A 14,690-nucleotide genomic window follows, 5' to 3' on the forward strand; every position below is an offset into this window, starting at 1 on the left:
ACAGTCCATAGGCTCATGAAGAATCAGACACAACTGAAGTGACTTAGCACACATGCATCCTCTTATGTGCCAGGCACTATGCTAAGTTCAAGGGATATCCCAGTGAACAAGATGGATAAAAATCTCTGCCTTCATAGATAGGAGGTTGTATTCTAACAGGAGGAGATATTCTATAAATAGGTAAACAGATATACCTATCAAGTGGTGATGATGCTTTGGAGGAAAAGAGCACTTGTTCAAGGAGTAGTGATTCCAGGGGATGTTGTGGTTAACAAAGGCCTCTGTCTTGGGGCTTAAAAGCTAAGACCTAAAAAAACTCACAGAGCATTCTGGGAATAAGCATTATTAGAGGGAACAGCAAGGGCAAAGTCCTGAGCTTATGAGCCAAACAGTCTGTGGTAAACATCTGCACTTTATCCTTTCCCCCTGGGGCCGGGGGTGGTGGTTTAGTCACTGAGTCATGTCTAACTCTTTTGCAACCCCAAGGACTATTACCATCAGGCTCCTCTGTCCATGGGATTTCCCTGGCAAGACTACTGGAGTGGGTTGCCTTTTCCTTCTCCAGGGGATCTTCCCAACCCAGGGATCCAGGCAGTCTGCACGCAGACTCCTACATTGCAGGTGAATTCTTTACTGACTGAGCTACAGGAGAATCTTCCAAACATCTGCACTGGGAAGAACAATTCAGGTCCAAAGGAACCCATCACTATAATACCCAGACCTAGTGGACAGATCCTTATTCTAGCACTTTTCACTAGCATAGTACCTATACACAGTTCTCAGTCCAGGAACATCAATTTTATTTTATTTTCATAAAATTATATATATTTAAATGTGCAATATGGATAATATTTTCATATACATAGTGCAATGATTACTGCAGTCAAGCTAATTAACATACATGTCTCCTTACATAGTTACCCTTTTTTTGTCATTAGAGCACCAAAAATCTACTGTCTTAGCAAATTTCAAATATACAATATAGTATTATTAACTATAGTCATCATGCTATGCATTAAATATCTGGAATTTATTCATCCTACATAACTGCAACTTCATATGCTTTGACCAACATCTGCCCCACCTTCCCACCCCTGGTAACTACAATTAGCTTCTGCAAATTCAGCTTTCTTAGATTCCACATTTAAGTGAGATCATGCAGTATTTGTGTTTTTTCTAGCTTATTTTTCTTAATATAATGTCCTTTAGGTTCATCCATGTTGTCACAAGTGTCAGGATTACCTTCTTTTTCAAGGCAGAATAATATTCGTGTGTGTGTGTGTGTGTGTATCATGATTTCTTTATCCATTTATCCACTGACAGGCACTTAGGTTATTTCCATATCTTGGCTGTTGTGAGTAATGAACATGAAAGTGCAGGAAACTTTTCAAAGTACTGAGTTCATTTACTTCAAATATATATACTCAGTATATATTTCTAAATTAGGTGACAACTATTTTTAATTTTTGAACAACCTTCATAATGTTTCCCCAATGATGGTACCAATTTACAGTGCAAAAAATTACCCTTTCTCCTTATCCTTGCTAATATTTATCTTTTATTTTTTTGATAATAGCTCTCCTAACAGGTGTGAAGTGGTATCTCATTAAGGTTTTGACTGGCATTTCCCTCATGATTAATGATGTTCACCTATTCATAACCTGCTGGCCACTTGTATGTTATGTTGGAAAAGTGTCTATTCAGGACCTATGCACATTTATAAATCAAGTTATTTGCCTTTTTCTGCTATTGAGTTTCATGAGTTCCTCATATATTTTGGATATTAACCCCTTATTAGATATATATTTTAAATTATATTTTTAAAAGGTGAACATTTATAGCTCACAAATCAACAGAGTGATATTTCCACCCAGAATTAGATACATAGTTTGCAAATATTTTTCGCATTCCACAAGTTGCCTTTTTATTTTGTTGACTTCTTTTTTTACTACCCAGCTTTTTAAATTTATGTAGTTACATTTATTTATTTTTGCTTTTATTGCCTAGACATCAATTTTAATTGTGAACATAAAAGAGTAATCATTGAATTATATTTATAGGGCAAATTGAAGGGCACTACAGAGTTCCCCAGGGCAGAAAACCCCATCTGGAGACCACAGGTTATGTGTGTTTAAGTAAGTAATAATAATCCTGTGAATGAGCAGGAAGGAAGCATCATGGATTCAGTTAAATACTAGTTTGAAAACTTCTCATGTTGCAAAGTTATGGGGATTAATGGATTAGTTAGAATGCCACAAAACAGTTTGGGAGGATCATTTTGGGTGTATCATTCATTCCTAGGCTGATAAGTACTTGTGTCAATGTTTGGCTTTTTAAATCATTTAAAGCTGTGTGGAATAATGAGAAGAAATAATGGATTTTGAGTTGGACAAATCAGAGTTTGAATCTTGGTCCCATCACTCAACAGCAGAATGACCTTGTGCCTGTTATTTAAATTCTAGTTGGTGCAGTGTTCCTCTGTAAATTTCATCTGATTATATCTATTTTCAGAGTGACTAAGAAGGAAAAGCAAAATACATAAAGCATCTGGTATGTGGTAATTACATAATTAGTGGAGACTATTGTTATCCAACAAGTATCTATACTGCAGATCAATGAAGTATGTATGATGTGCCCTCCATGGAGGCATGTGGGGAGCTTAAAGATAACAAAGACGTGATTTATGCCTTCTAAAAACTTACCCTTAATTTGTGAAGGTGTTCACCCAAGTGACTATAATATAACATACTGCAGGAGAGAGAGAGAAAAAAGTACTATAAAAACACAAAAAGAGGAAGAGAGTTCTTTCAGTTCTGCTTGGAGAAGTTTCATGGAAGAGTTTTAGGAGCCTGACAGGCAGAGTTGGTGTGGAAAGGATTTTCCAAATACATGAATTTTTTTTTTTTTTTTTTTAACAAAGCCTGGATGTGGAGAAGCATAGAATGAGTTTGGAGGAAGGAAGCTGAGCTATCAGGTAGAGTGAATGGACAGAAGGCCAATGAGGTACAATCCTCAAGCTGGTACCAGATCACGTAGAGACCAAGATGGTGCTCCAAGGATCACAGACTTTATTCAGTAGGCAGATGGGGAGTCATGGGAGGTTTGGAACTTCCCATGTAGCTCAGCAGTAAAAAAACTCACCTGCCAATGAAGAAGACATAATGAGATGCAAGTTCAATTCCTGAGTCCCAAAAATTCCCTGAGGAAGGGAATAGGCAACTGACTCCAGTATTCTTACCTGGAGAATCCCATGAACAGAGAGAAGCCTGACAGGCTACTGATCATGGGCTCTCAAAGAGTCAGGCCCAACGAAGTGACTTAGCATACACACACATATGATAAAATGAGAGTTGTATCTCAGGGTAATTGCCCTGCCAGCTCTTCGTGGTATGCATAAGTATAGAGAGACTTGTGATAAAAACAAGAGCTAGTAGTGACTGAGCTCTTAATCTGTCCTAACACTATTACTCATTAATTCCCTCAAGGGTCCAATGAACCTAGTGCTATTCCCATGCCCCCTTTTACAGATGAGGATGTTAAGGCATGGAGATGTTAAATAACTTACCCAAGATCACACAGCTAGTAAGTGGTCAGACCTGAATACAGAAAGTCAGGCTCTGGAGTCCCTCCTCCAAATCATTTTGCTCTATTTCTTCAAAAGCTACCCTGCCCTGCCTTTGCCTGATGTTTCTTCTTCTTTCTTTCTCCTAAGTTTGCTCATCTCCGAAACAGGAGACTTGAATTAATTGTGTTTATGACATGCTTTCTAACTCATGTTGTGGGTTTTTTTTTTTTTTTAATTCTGTATTTTAATGTGGACTTGATCTATTCGGTCAGTAATCGAGGAGACACAAACACGAAATGGTTGTGTAAGTTAGAGCCAGAGACTCCAAAAAAATTTTGTTTCTGATTGAATGTTCTTAAACTTTCTCTGGCTCAAGATTTACTCAAATCAATTTAAAACATACAGACAAGCATAGAAGGTACACAATGAAAAAAATAAACATAACTATATATTTTGGTTTATTGTCAATGAGCTAATGAGTAAGGTAACTCTAAACTCTAGGATTTACAAATATTAAGAATACTTACTAGTTTAAAATACCCATGCTTTGAAACGATGTGATGATTACCACTCAAACCGCAATATTAGTTCACAGTGACTCACACAGAGCCCCAGGATAAGGCAACTCACTGAAAGAATAAAGTCAGTATTGCAGGAGACCCTTAAGCCTCATTTCTCTCCGCGCTCAGCTAGTTGGGACAAAATACACACTTCGCTTTTCCTGACTAGTAAACAGGCTTTCTGAAGCAGCTGAATCGAAGCTGTCACTTCGCCCCTCTCGGCATTTTCAGATGGTTCTTATTTCAAATTCGATGCTCTGGTCCCTGTCTGCAGCGGGAGTCCAGCCCCTGGTTAGTTTCCGTTTCCAAGGCAACTGACCAGCCCAACAAAGCCACTGGCGGCAGCGGCGGCGCGGGGCGCGCTGGTCCCGGGGCTGCGGAGCCATCACTGCCGGGCGTCCTGTTTTCTGGGGACCTTCCTGGTAACCTCTCGGGTCTTCGATTGATCTGCGCCTTACTCCATGCGTGGCTGTCTTTCTGTGTAAGAGTGATAAAGAGGAAGCCGATCATTCCGACAGGCCCGACTTTATCCGGCTGCCACTTCTGGCCTCTGCCACAGTAGACAGGATGAATGCATTTTCTCTCATTCACGCCCTCTCTCCATCTCGTCGTCTCCTTGCGCGCTCTCTCCCTCTCTCTCCCTCTCTCTCTAGCTCTCCTCCCCTTCTCTGGCAGTAGCCTTCTTAATGTAGTTTAATGGCTTTACAAAGAGAGCCAGGCAGCGGAGCACTTCCCAGTAGCTGTGGTCGGACCATGACCTAGCTGACCATGAACTTGGAAGGGCTTGAGATGATAGCAGTTCTGATCGTCATTGTGCTTTTTGTTAAAATATTGGAACAGTTTGGGCTGATTGAAGCAGGTTTAGAAGGTAAGGGAGTGCTTTTTAGTGACTTCTAAAAATTCTCTGTTTTGCAATAAAATTTTCTTGAGGGAGCATAAGAGGCACCTGGGATGAGATCAGAGAAACGTTACTCCGGGGTGGACTTGAGGAGAGGTGGGTTTTTCAGGGTAGGAAAGATGAATAAAATAAACTTTTTTGGTAAGTTTCAGTAACGTTTTCAGAGCAAAAGAACGTTAAAACTATGAGAAACACTTTGGGTCCGAATGTTAGCACTTAAACTGAGATAAAATGTTTATAATCGGTATATCTGCTTGTATTGAGAGCATTTAGTCCATATTGATGTTATTTCACTTTATCTAATATCCCCTTTTATTGTATAAGCAAATTTTATTTGGATATATTGTGTGGTCCACTTGTTTCTTGCTGTGTAAATGCATTCATCAAATGGAGATGGTTATACATTGATTATAATTTCTTACAGTTTAAGATTGGAGCCTAAGAATGACAAGGTTTTTATAAGGTTGTCTCAAGCGGTATTTATAACATTACCTATTTTCCATCCCAACGGAGACTCTAAAGGGCAGAGTCCCCAACTCAAGAGTTTAACATAGATTCCAAAGAGCCAATTGTTTTTCAAGTGTTGCTGTTTACGTTCATCAGATGCTCACTCCCCTATTCTCCTTAACAATCCACTCGTTTCTTTAAAAAACTAAGGTGTGTATTTGCCTGTATCTTGTCCTTAATTTGATGTTTCTTTGAGAATCTGAGTAAATTCAAATTATTATTTGCTTACTGTGCAGAACACACAGAGTTTTTTGCATACAGCCAGTTATTATTTCTATAAAGTTGTCAGAGCAATTTTTAAAAGCATCCCTAGGTGATGGTTGACGTATTTGTGCTTGATATGCATTTTGCTTCAAATTTTAAACTTGAATAAAAAATGCAGATATTTGTAAATATATTTACATTCACAGCTGATCTGGTCCCCCAGAGAACGACTGCCACGTGCGACATAAATAAAGCTGCCTTTACAAACAGCAAACGTCAAATTATAGTAAATGTGTCACTCTGATGTAGGTTATAGAAGCCTACATCTGGTAACTGCTTGGAGGGGGGAGATGGTACAAAGTAGGGATTGTTAAAGTGGTTTTAAAGTTTACGGAATGCTTTTTGAAAGCCCTCTCGGGTGGCAATATTTACCATGTGAAGAAGAAGATGAAATTGTAAAATCTGGAAGTAGTAACTGCTATTTAAAATTGACTTTACCTAATGCATTGTTGTGACACCAATAACTTGGTTTGGCTTCTCTGCCTTTTAGTGTGTGTTATTTTCCTGGCAAATGTGATTGGGACCTCCCATTTTAATGCCCTGGTTTTTATTCTCTCTGAGACTGACAGTTCCTTAGAGTAGTGCCAGGATTTCTAGCTCTGCTGAGGGACTTTCGTTTTTACCTGATTTCATGGATGATTTGTGGTCATTCTTAAAACACTTTTTTTTGAGAGCTGTTACTCGGCATTTTGTGATGATACCTCCCGAGGACTGCTTTTGTTTCAGGAGTGCAAACCAAATGATAACATGCATTTCCTTCCTCTAAGGACTGCTACCCTTTATGAAACTGTTTCCCTAGTCTTTGTTATATTTCAAACTGTACTAATTTGTGTGAACAGTTTCAATCTTGTATTTTATAGTTTACAATATCAGTATTTTCCAGGCCAACATTGTGCTAATACTGTGGAGAGACTGTGCTTTCTCATAAACTTTAATATAAGCCCATATCTTAATTCCAGGTTTTAGTAAAATGTTAATGACCATATCAAGGCAGATTATACTCAATATGTATAAGCTGACCAAGAAAGAGCAGTAGTGGTTTCCATTGTGAAGTTTAAGACTTATCTCCAAAGTCAAAGCTAGAGTCAGAAAACCTTCAAAACATTATTGAAGTTGGCCGCATAGTTTGCTTACTGGAGATATAGAACAAACAAACACATGAATATGCTATATTTCACTGTATATAGTTTGAATATGTAGCTCTGAATGTGCACACTTTAAAGTTACAACCTAGTTTTAGTGAATAAGAAAGATCAACAGCATTTAAAATAGTATCTTCGTAGATTTTTCTAAAGCTGTTTTCAAAGCAAACACTGATGCTCATTTCATTTTCAAATAAGAGTTCTCTTTCTCCCCATCATTTTATGTATCTAAGCCGAGGATAATGATTCCTTCATCTTTCTTGTTTCTGTCTGCTCAAGTGACCTAGTAAAGAAATTTGAGTACTAGATAGAAAAATTTGAACCTGGGTTAAACTCCAATGAGGGTGATTTTGAAATTTTTTTCCCTAAGCAATTAAACCTTTTCATCTAAACTTACAAATGTTTTATAGTGTAGTCATCATCCAGAATGTAGTTTTTTGTATTATTGAATGTGCAGTATGCAGTATGTTCTCAAGGGCATGTATAATACTGTGTTTGCCTAATGTAGTAATCTTGCCCTAAGTATGTATAGAAAAAAAATGTACTTCAAAATAAATTGATAACATTAAAATCTGAAATACTTGTATTTGCTTATCTTTGAATACTTTGAGCTCCCTTTCTTTGCACAAGCCTGTAGAATGGGTGTCCTGGGTCCTTCTCTTCCAGTCTATGGATGATACGCAGAGACACATATACACATAGATTCATGGCAAGTGCTAAATTGCTTCAACCTTGTATGACTCTTTGTGACCCTATGGACTGTAGCCCGCTGGGCTCCTCTGTCCTTGGGATTCTCCAAGCAAGAATACTGGAGTGGGTTGCCATTTCCTAATCCAGGGGATCTTCCTGACCCCGGGATTGAACCCATGTCACTTTCATCTCCTGCATGGCATGTATTTACAAACAAAAAAGTTGCATTTAGCAGGTAACGTTCTTTGGCAAGAGGAAATGAAACTAGTAGGACTACAGACTCGTACTTTCCCTTTGCCACTCCATTGCTTTCTAAACTTGGGTAAGACACTTTACCTCTTCAGTTGTCTAAAATGAAAAAATTGGACTTGATAATCTTCATGGAAATTTCCATTTCAAAAGTTCTATAAGTCTATCAGGTAATTCAAATTTGATCTTTTATATAGCATGTATTCTTTCTTATGAAATGTGTATTAATGTCCCACTTTGGGACAGGGCTGCTACTAGGCTCATCTTTCCTTCTCTTCCATAGTGGGCTAATTCATCATACCTCAAGGGAGATTTTCATTGCATTTCAGGAGAAGAGAGAAATGTCCTTCCCTGTAGCTCTAGAATTTGACATTTGGGGCTGCTATTTTAGGCATCCTTGTGATAGAGTTTCTCAAAACTTATATGGGTTTGCAACAACAGATAAATACATCATGTTATAATTTATTAATGTTTCATAGTCCAGATCTTTTCTTTCTTTTTTTTTTTTTTTGCAATTCAAAGTTCAGTGTTTCTTTTTTTAAAAAAAGAAATATTAATACCAGGTCAACATGCAAGCATAGGGTTGGAAAGAATCGGACATGACTGAAGCACCTAAGCATGAGCAGTTTGTGTGCAAATAATCTTTTTACCTTGAGCAAAGTTTTGAGGATGACACACACAGCCAGGGTTTTGAATTCACAGGTTCTCTCTACATAGTGAAGAATTCGGAAAGCTCAAGAGTTATGCTGGTCTGGAATATTCCTAAAACCTCACAAGAGTAAATTACCTGTTTTCCAGCTATAAAAATGAAAGTGGTTTTCTGTTAACAGGTTCCAAGGAGAAATTGAATCAAAATTTCAATGGCAAAGCTATGTCATTATTTCTGTATGCAACACTGGGTTGTGAAACTATTCACTTTTCACACAAATATGTATTAAACCATGCTGAAGTAGTTACTGAATTAAGAAAGAATCATCCTTCTTCCTACTACGAACCTTGATACAAGGCAAAATTTTACAAAAGCACAATAACACACATGACTTGAAAAACAGTATCTTTTATTTATAATTCCGTTCATAAAAAGACAAAAAAGAAACCAACTGCTAAGCCCTTTGTAGAATATGCACTAGGATTTCTTTCGTGTTGATGGTGCTCACTTTGTTTAGCAGATATCTATGATACTGTAATCGGAGAAGGCAATGGCAGCCCACTCCAGTACTCTTGCCTGGAAAATCCCATGGACGGAGGAGCCTGGTGGGCTGCAGTCCATGAGGTCGCTAAGAGTCAGGCACGACTGAGCGACTTCACTTTCATGCATTGGAGAAGGAAGTGGCAACCCACTCCAGTGTTCTTGCCTGGAGAATCCCAGGGACGGGGGAGCCTGGTGGGCTGCCGTCTATGGGGTCGCACAGAGTTGGCCACGACTGAAGCGACTTAGCAGCAGCAGCAGCATGATACTGTAATACAGCTAAACAAGGCTTTAGCCATATACTCAAAGATGAATTTTCAGAACCCAACTTCTTAATTTTCCTGTGTTGTTGATAGAAGTGTGGGTTTGCTGGGTCTGTCAATAAATTGGGCCGGTTTTCCAAACTCTACTGACTTTGTGACCATTCTATGATCTTTAATGAGGACTCGATAGGGAGGGAGCTATAATTTCTATCTCAAATAGCTTAATGGAAATTTACAGACTCTTAAAATTCTCCTAGCATTTTTGCTTCTCCAAATGCAATGGAATGTTAAAGCTGTGTGTATTTGGACTATCAGAAAGGTCTTTCTAAACTGGAATGTTTAAGAAAGAGAAAATCATTTATAGAGATATTAGGAAGCTTAAATAATTTTTTTTACAATATCTAGGGGTGGAATAAAGAGAATACTTAGACAATTTGATCTTATTTAGGATCTTTTATAGTTAATATTTCAAGAACATTAATGTCTACAAAGGGACTATTGGAAGAAGAGATTTAGTATGTTCAGAGATTTACTCAGAGGGTATAGAATTATTTTGCTTGGATTCTAATCACTGCTTCACCTCTTAATAGTCATTGGATTCTGGGCTATAACTTTACCTCTGTAATCCGTATTTTATCCATACAATGAAATATGATAAATAATATTAATATCTTGCTTTATTAGGGGTTACCAAAATGCAAGGCCTGAGTTGGACACAATATACTATTAAGCTGTGTACTAAAGTGTTCTATAGTATAGTATAGAAACAGTATCACTATTAGTATACTAATAATCTTATTTAATCCTCACACTAGTCCTGAGGTAGGTGATAGTCTTATTTAATCTTCACCCTGGTCCTTTTCTCAGTTTAAAGATGAAAAAATAGAGCTTCAGAGACTAAATAACAGCTCAAGGTTACTCAGCCAGTAGGTCATAAAGCTGGAATTCAAACTTAAGCCATCAGGTTCTATATCCTATTCTATAATTTTAATCTCCCAGACATTACAGAATGATGCAATGGCAAATATTTGGTGAAGAAGAGAAAGTGTTAAGTATCCACTAACTCTTCCTATAAGACTTTTTTGAACACATTCTCTATGTGAGACAATCTCAATCACTAACATTGTTTAATAATCAAAAATGTTTGCACTGACCTGCTGTCTAAACTATTCTAAGTATAGCAGAGAGAAGAGTATAAATCCTCTACCTTATAAACTAGGCAAAATGTTTTACTGTAAGTGAATTTGCATTAAATTTCAGTCAAATCAAAGAGAGATTCAGGTGAACTCTGGGATAAAAATTAAGAAAGTAGATATATGTGTTCATCCTTAGACAGAGACCAGTTTCTATCTAGTGTGTCTGAGGGTGACAGGTGGGAACTCTGGAAATAGATGGGACAGAGGAGGGCTGGTGAGGGAGAAAACTCTGTATCTGATGTTATAGTATAGAGCTGAGACTCTGAATCCAAGAAGGGTTTTTGTTGTTGTTTTGTTTTTATAAAGGAGTCTAAGAACTGTTTGGAGCATAGACAAAGGTAGTAAGATGATTCACAGTAGAATTTTGGATCAAGTACATCTAGCATTGATTTCTAGTGTAGCACAAGCTTCAGTGAGGTTTTAGGCTTGAAAAGATGGTCATCAATGAAAATACATACTCTAGCCTTTATCACAAGGTATAAAGCATGAAGGAACCCAAATAGTTCTAGCTATGGGGATCAGAGTTCAAGGGAAAGAAGAAAGCTTAACTGAGTTGAGAATTCACTGTTGGACAAACAGGGTGAGAGGAGTATTACATATACTATGCCCTGAAGTATCTTATCAACCAATTGAGATTGTAGGTGTTATTTCTGTTTTGCAGATGGAAGAAAATGGAGATTCAGAGTGATTAATAATTTGCTCAAGGTCACAGGGGAATAAGGAAGGAACCTGGATTAGTTCCAATACCTTCATAGTGGCACTGATCCAAATGACATTCAAAATGACTATAGTAGATAAATATTCAGAAATGAGATAAAGTTTACACAGATAAATAAAGGCCATAACATAAAGTAAATCTCCTTACAACTATGCCTAAAAATAGTTCCTTTTTAAACATTTGACTTTTATTTTTTGTTTTACTTCTACTCCTTTGTAGAGGCATTTTACGTAAAATCACAGCTATGATAATGAACAAAAGGAAAATGAGGAAGAGGGAAAAAGGAGGAAAGATACATGTCTAAATCACATAATTGAAGCTCTGATGTATAAAGGCTTCATAAAATGGGAAATCCTTTAGAAATTACCAATTCCAAATCAATCATTTCATAGTTGAACAAACTGAGTCCCAGAAAGAGTAAAGTACTTATTGAATGACTTGATCTTGACAGACTCTTCTCTGCAGAGAAAAAATCTAATTTATTGTGCTCAGACAATAAACTTAAAACATAATCTAAGTTCCACCAAATATTTATCTAAATTATAGCACTCCTTAATTAGTTTGCTACTGGACCAATAACTCTAAAGTTCAAGGATTCTAAGATGTAGATGATAAGAGTTGTTTACAAAATATCCTCAGGCTGAGGGACTTGTCCATAAATTGAGATAATTTCCACCTTGATGACTTGTCTGCATGTTAGTGGTAAAGAGTCATTACCCCCTGACAGTCATTCAGTGGTGCCAATGGATGGATATTTGGAAGGTCCAGGATTAGTAGCCAGTGGGTACATTTACAAGTCACAAGGGTATTTATCCTAATTGTTCATCACACTGATTATTAAAAGCAAGAAGCACCTTGTTCATTGCTTGCAAAAATCTCACAGAGGCCTACCTTGACCTCTCTGTTTGAAATTTACCCCCACTGTCCAGGCTGTTGGAAGCAATTATTTGAAAAGCATTGAACATCATCAAGATGAATCTCATTGCTAAAAATACACCAATTGTATGGATCAGTTCTTACAGAGAGGACATAGCATATAGATGCTAAGAACACCCTCTAAGGCAAAGTAAATGGACAACAATCAAATCCCGTATGTAATATGTATTAGTTGTATGACTCTGGATAAGCACCCCGGTCTTCTGTGCCTCAGTTTCTTTATATCTTAAATAGGAATAATCCTAGTACCCGCCACCCTCGTTTGTTGTACAGATTGGAATGAGTTAGTATTTATGTGTGCTTAGAGCCAGCTCTAGAATATTATAAATGACTTCTGCGTTTTGCCATTATGGTTAGGCACCATCATCTTTCTTTCTTAAAAAAAGGAGGCCACCACTCAATTTCTGAAATCAAAACTGAATTTATTGCTTGCTAAGCAAGTGGGAGGTAAGCTTGTAGGATACAGTTGTTCAGAGGAAAACACTGCTAATGTTTTATGGAATTTGAGGCTCTCCAAAGAGTGGTTACTATTAATGGGAAGTTGTAATTGAGCAGTTGGGTTGGGTTTAAAACTGGTTCTATGCCTACTTGTTACTATATTTGAAAAATGATCATTCATTTCCCTTTGTGAAAACACAGTACAGGAACTTTTTACTTTCACAGTCAACAACATTGAGGATTTTTTGTTGAGCACCTCCTAAATATCGGCCACTGTTCTAGACACTGGAGAGTCAGACTTAAGGAAAGAAACAAAACCTTTGCTCTTGCAAGCTGATATGCTAAATTTTGAGATGAACATACTACAAATGCCACAGAAATGTATGGGAGACAGGTAGTTATAGTATCATTCTTTCATTCACTAAATATGTATCTCTACTATGTTTCACACATAGTTCTAGGCCCAGGATTGAGTGCAGTCCAAATCCTTGTGGAATTTACATCCTGTCGGGGAAGCAAGACAAAAAGATATAGTAACAAAGGAATATATAATCTGATATTTAATAGAGGCAGGCACAAAATACAAGAGGAGAGAATCAGGGATATTATAATAGAGTGATAAGAAAAGGCCTTTCTGAAGAAGTGACTTCTGCCAATACTTCTAAGAAATGAGTGTGTATAACATTGTAGGGTCTGGAACAAGAGAATTCCAAGCAAAGTGATAAGCAGGTACAAGGGCCTTTGGTTGAAAGTTTATTTCTTGTGTCCAACGAACAGAGGGAGGCGGGTGGAAGTGGAGCAGAGTGAGCTGGAAGGGTGATGGTAATAGTGGAGGGATGGTCAAGGGCACACCTTCCAGGATCATCGCCACAGCCTTGGGTTTTGTTCTTCATATACTGGAAAGCCACTGAAAGATTAGACTAGGAAGTCTCTTTTAATTGTTTAGTCACTAAGTTGTGTCTGAGTCTTTGCAACTCCATGGACTACAGCTGACCAGTCCCCTCTATCTGTGAGATTTCCTAGGTAAGAATACTGGAGCGAGTTGCCACTTCCTTCTCTAGGGGACCTTCCTGACTCAGGGGTCAAACCCACATCTCCTGCATTGGAGGTGGATTCTCCGCTGGAAGTCTCTATGAATCTCCTATTCCAGATTCTTTTATAGCCTCTGATATCATTTTTCACACCATGTCTGCCTGCCCCAGTCTCAGCAAGGGCAGACACATCTTTGCTTTGCCCTGGACAACCACCAGGACAGTGACTCATTACCTTTTGCCAGACCTCTCTCACATGGAAGAACTCCCTCTACTTCCCATGACCCATCTTTAGCATGTGTTTAGGCCTCAATATTCATTTCCTTTTGCTAAGCTAGATCTACCATTCTACTAGCCCATGAGAGTTAGTGGGTAAGCAGGTCTAGTCTTCATTTCTCCTTACTAGGCTACTTCAAGATCCTAGGATACAAAGGCTGCTCTTAATTGTATCTACAGAAACAATGTAAATTGTCTTAGTAAGACTTTACTAGAGAAGATATTTTAAAAATTTAATGCTATTTCCTGAGCACCTGCTGTAGTGAGAGTATTAAGACAGTGGGGGCCAAAAAAGCAAATTTTAGAAAAAGGAAAGCCGTGTTGTTATCCTTTGAGTAACTCCTCCTCCCCCACATATTAACTCCAAAGATAAATATTCAAATTGGGCATGTTCCAAGTTGAGATGGGAATAATATACCAGATATTTGTACTAATAACATTATTTTGGAGCTAACAAGAAGTAAAAAGACTGTAGTCCCACCCCCTCATTTTATGACAAAATTGAAGCCCAGGAAGGTTAATTGACTTGTTAAAATTTATAAAACTAACTGTAGCAGTAGATACCATAATAAGTGCACCATCTATGACAGTATGATAAATTACATTCTGAGTGAGAAGCTAATAATTTTACATTTTTCTAATTTTTACAGAACCCTGTAAGAATAATTTTATTAGCCACAACTGTAGGAATTCTGGCTCTTTATTTACTTAATATATTATGAGTATCTTTTTTATATTGCTATTTTCTAGTGTTTTGGCTTTATGCTC

The 14,690-nt window shown here is 37.6% G+C and overlaps 1 protein-coding gene across 3 annotated transcripts in view; it reads left to right on the top strand.

The window, feature by feature from the left end:
* KCNIP4 (potassium voltage-gated channel interacting protein 4) overlaps positions 1-14,690 on the top strand; it is a 1,244,828-nt gene that overhangs the window by 695,858 nt on the left and 534,280 nt on the right. Inside the window, exon 1 of one of the 3 annotated variants that reach the window (XM_070452099.1) lies at positions 4,814-4,993. The exons of the other annotated variants lie outside the window; for them this stretch is intronic. Within the exon in view, the coding sequence (XP_070308200.1) occupies positions 4,894-4,993 (100 nt within the window). The 5' untranslated portion in view covers positions 4,814-4,893. Of the gene's footprint in view, positions 1-4,813; positions 4,994-14,690 lie in introns of those variants that run through there. 3 annotated transcript variants of the gene reach the window in all.

The sequence above is a fragment of the Odocoileus virginianus genome, chromosome 21 (genome assembly GCF_023699985.2).
Source record: "Odocoileus virginianus isolate 20LAN1187 ecotype Illinois chromosome 21, Ovbor_1.2, whole genome shotgun sequence".
NCBI lineage: Eukaryota > Metazoa > Chordata > Mammalia > Artiodactyla > Cervidae > Odocoileus > Odocoileus virginianus.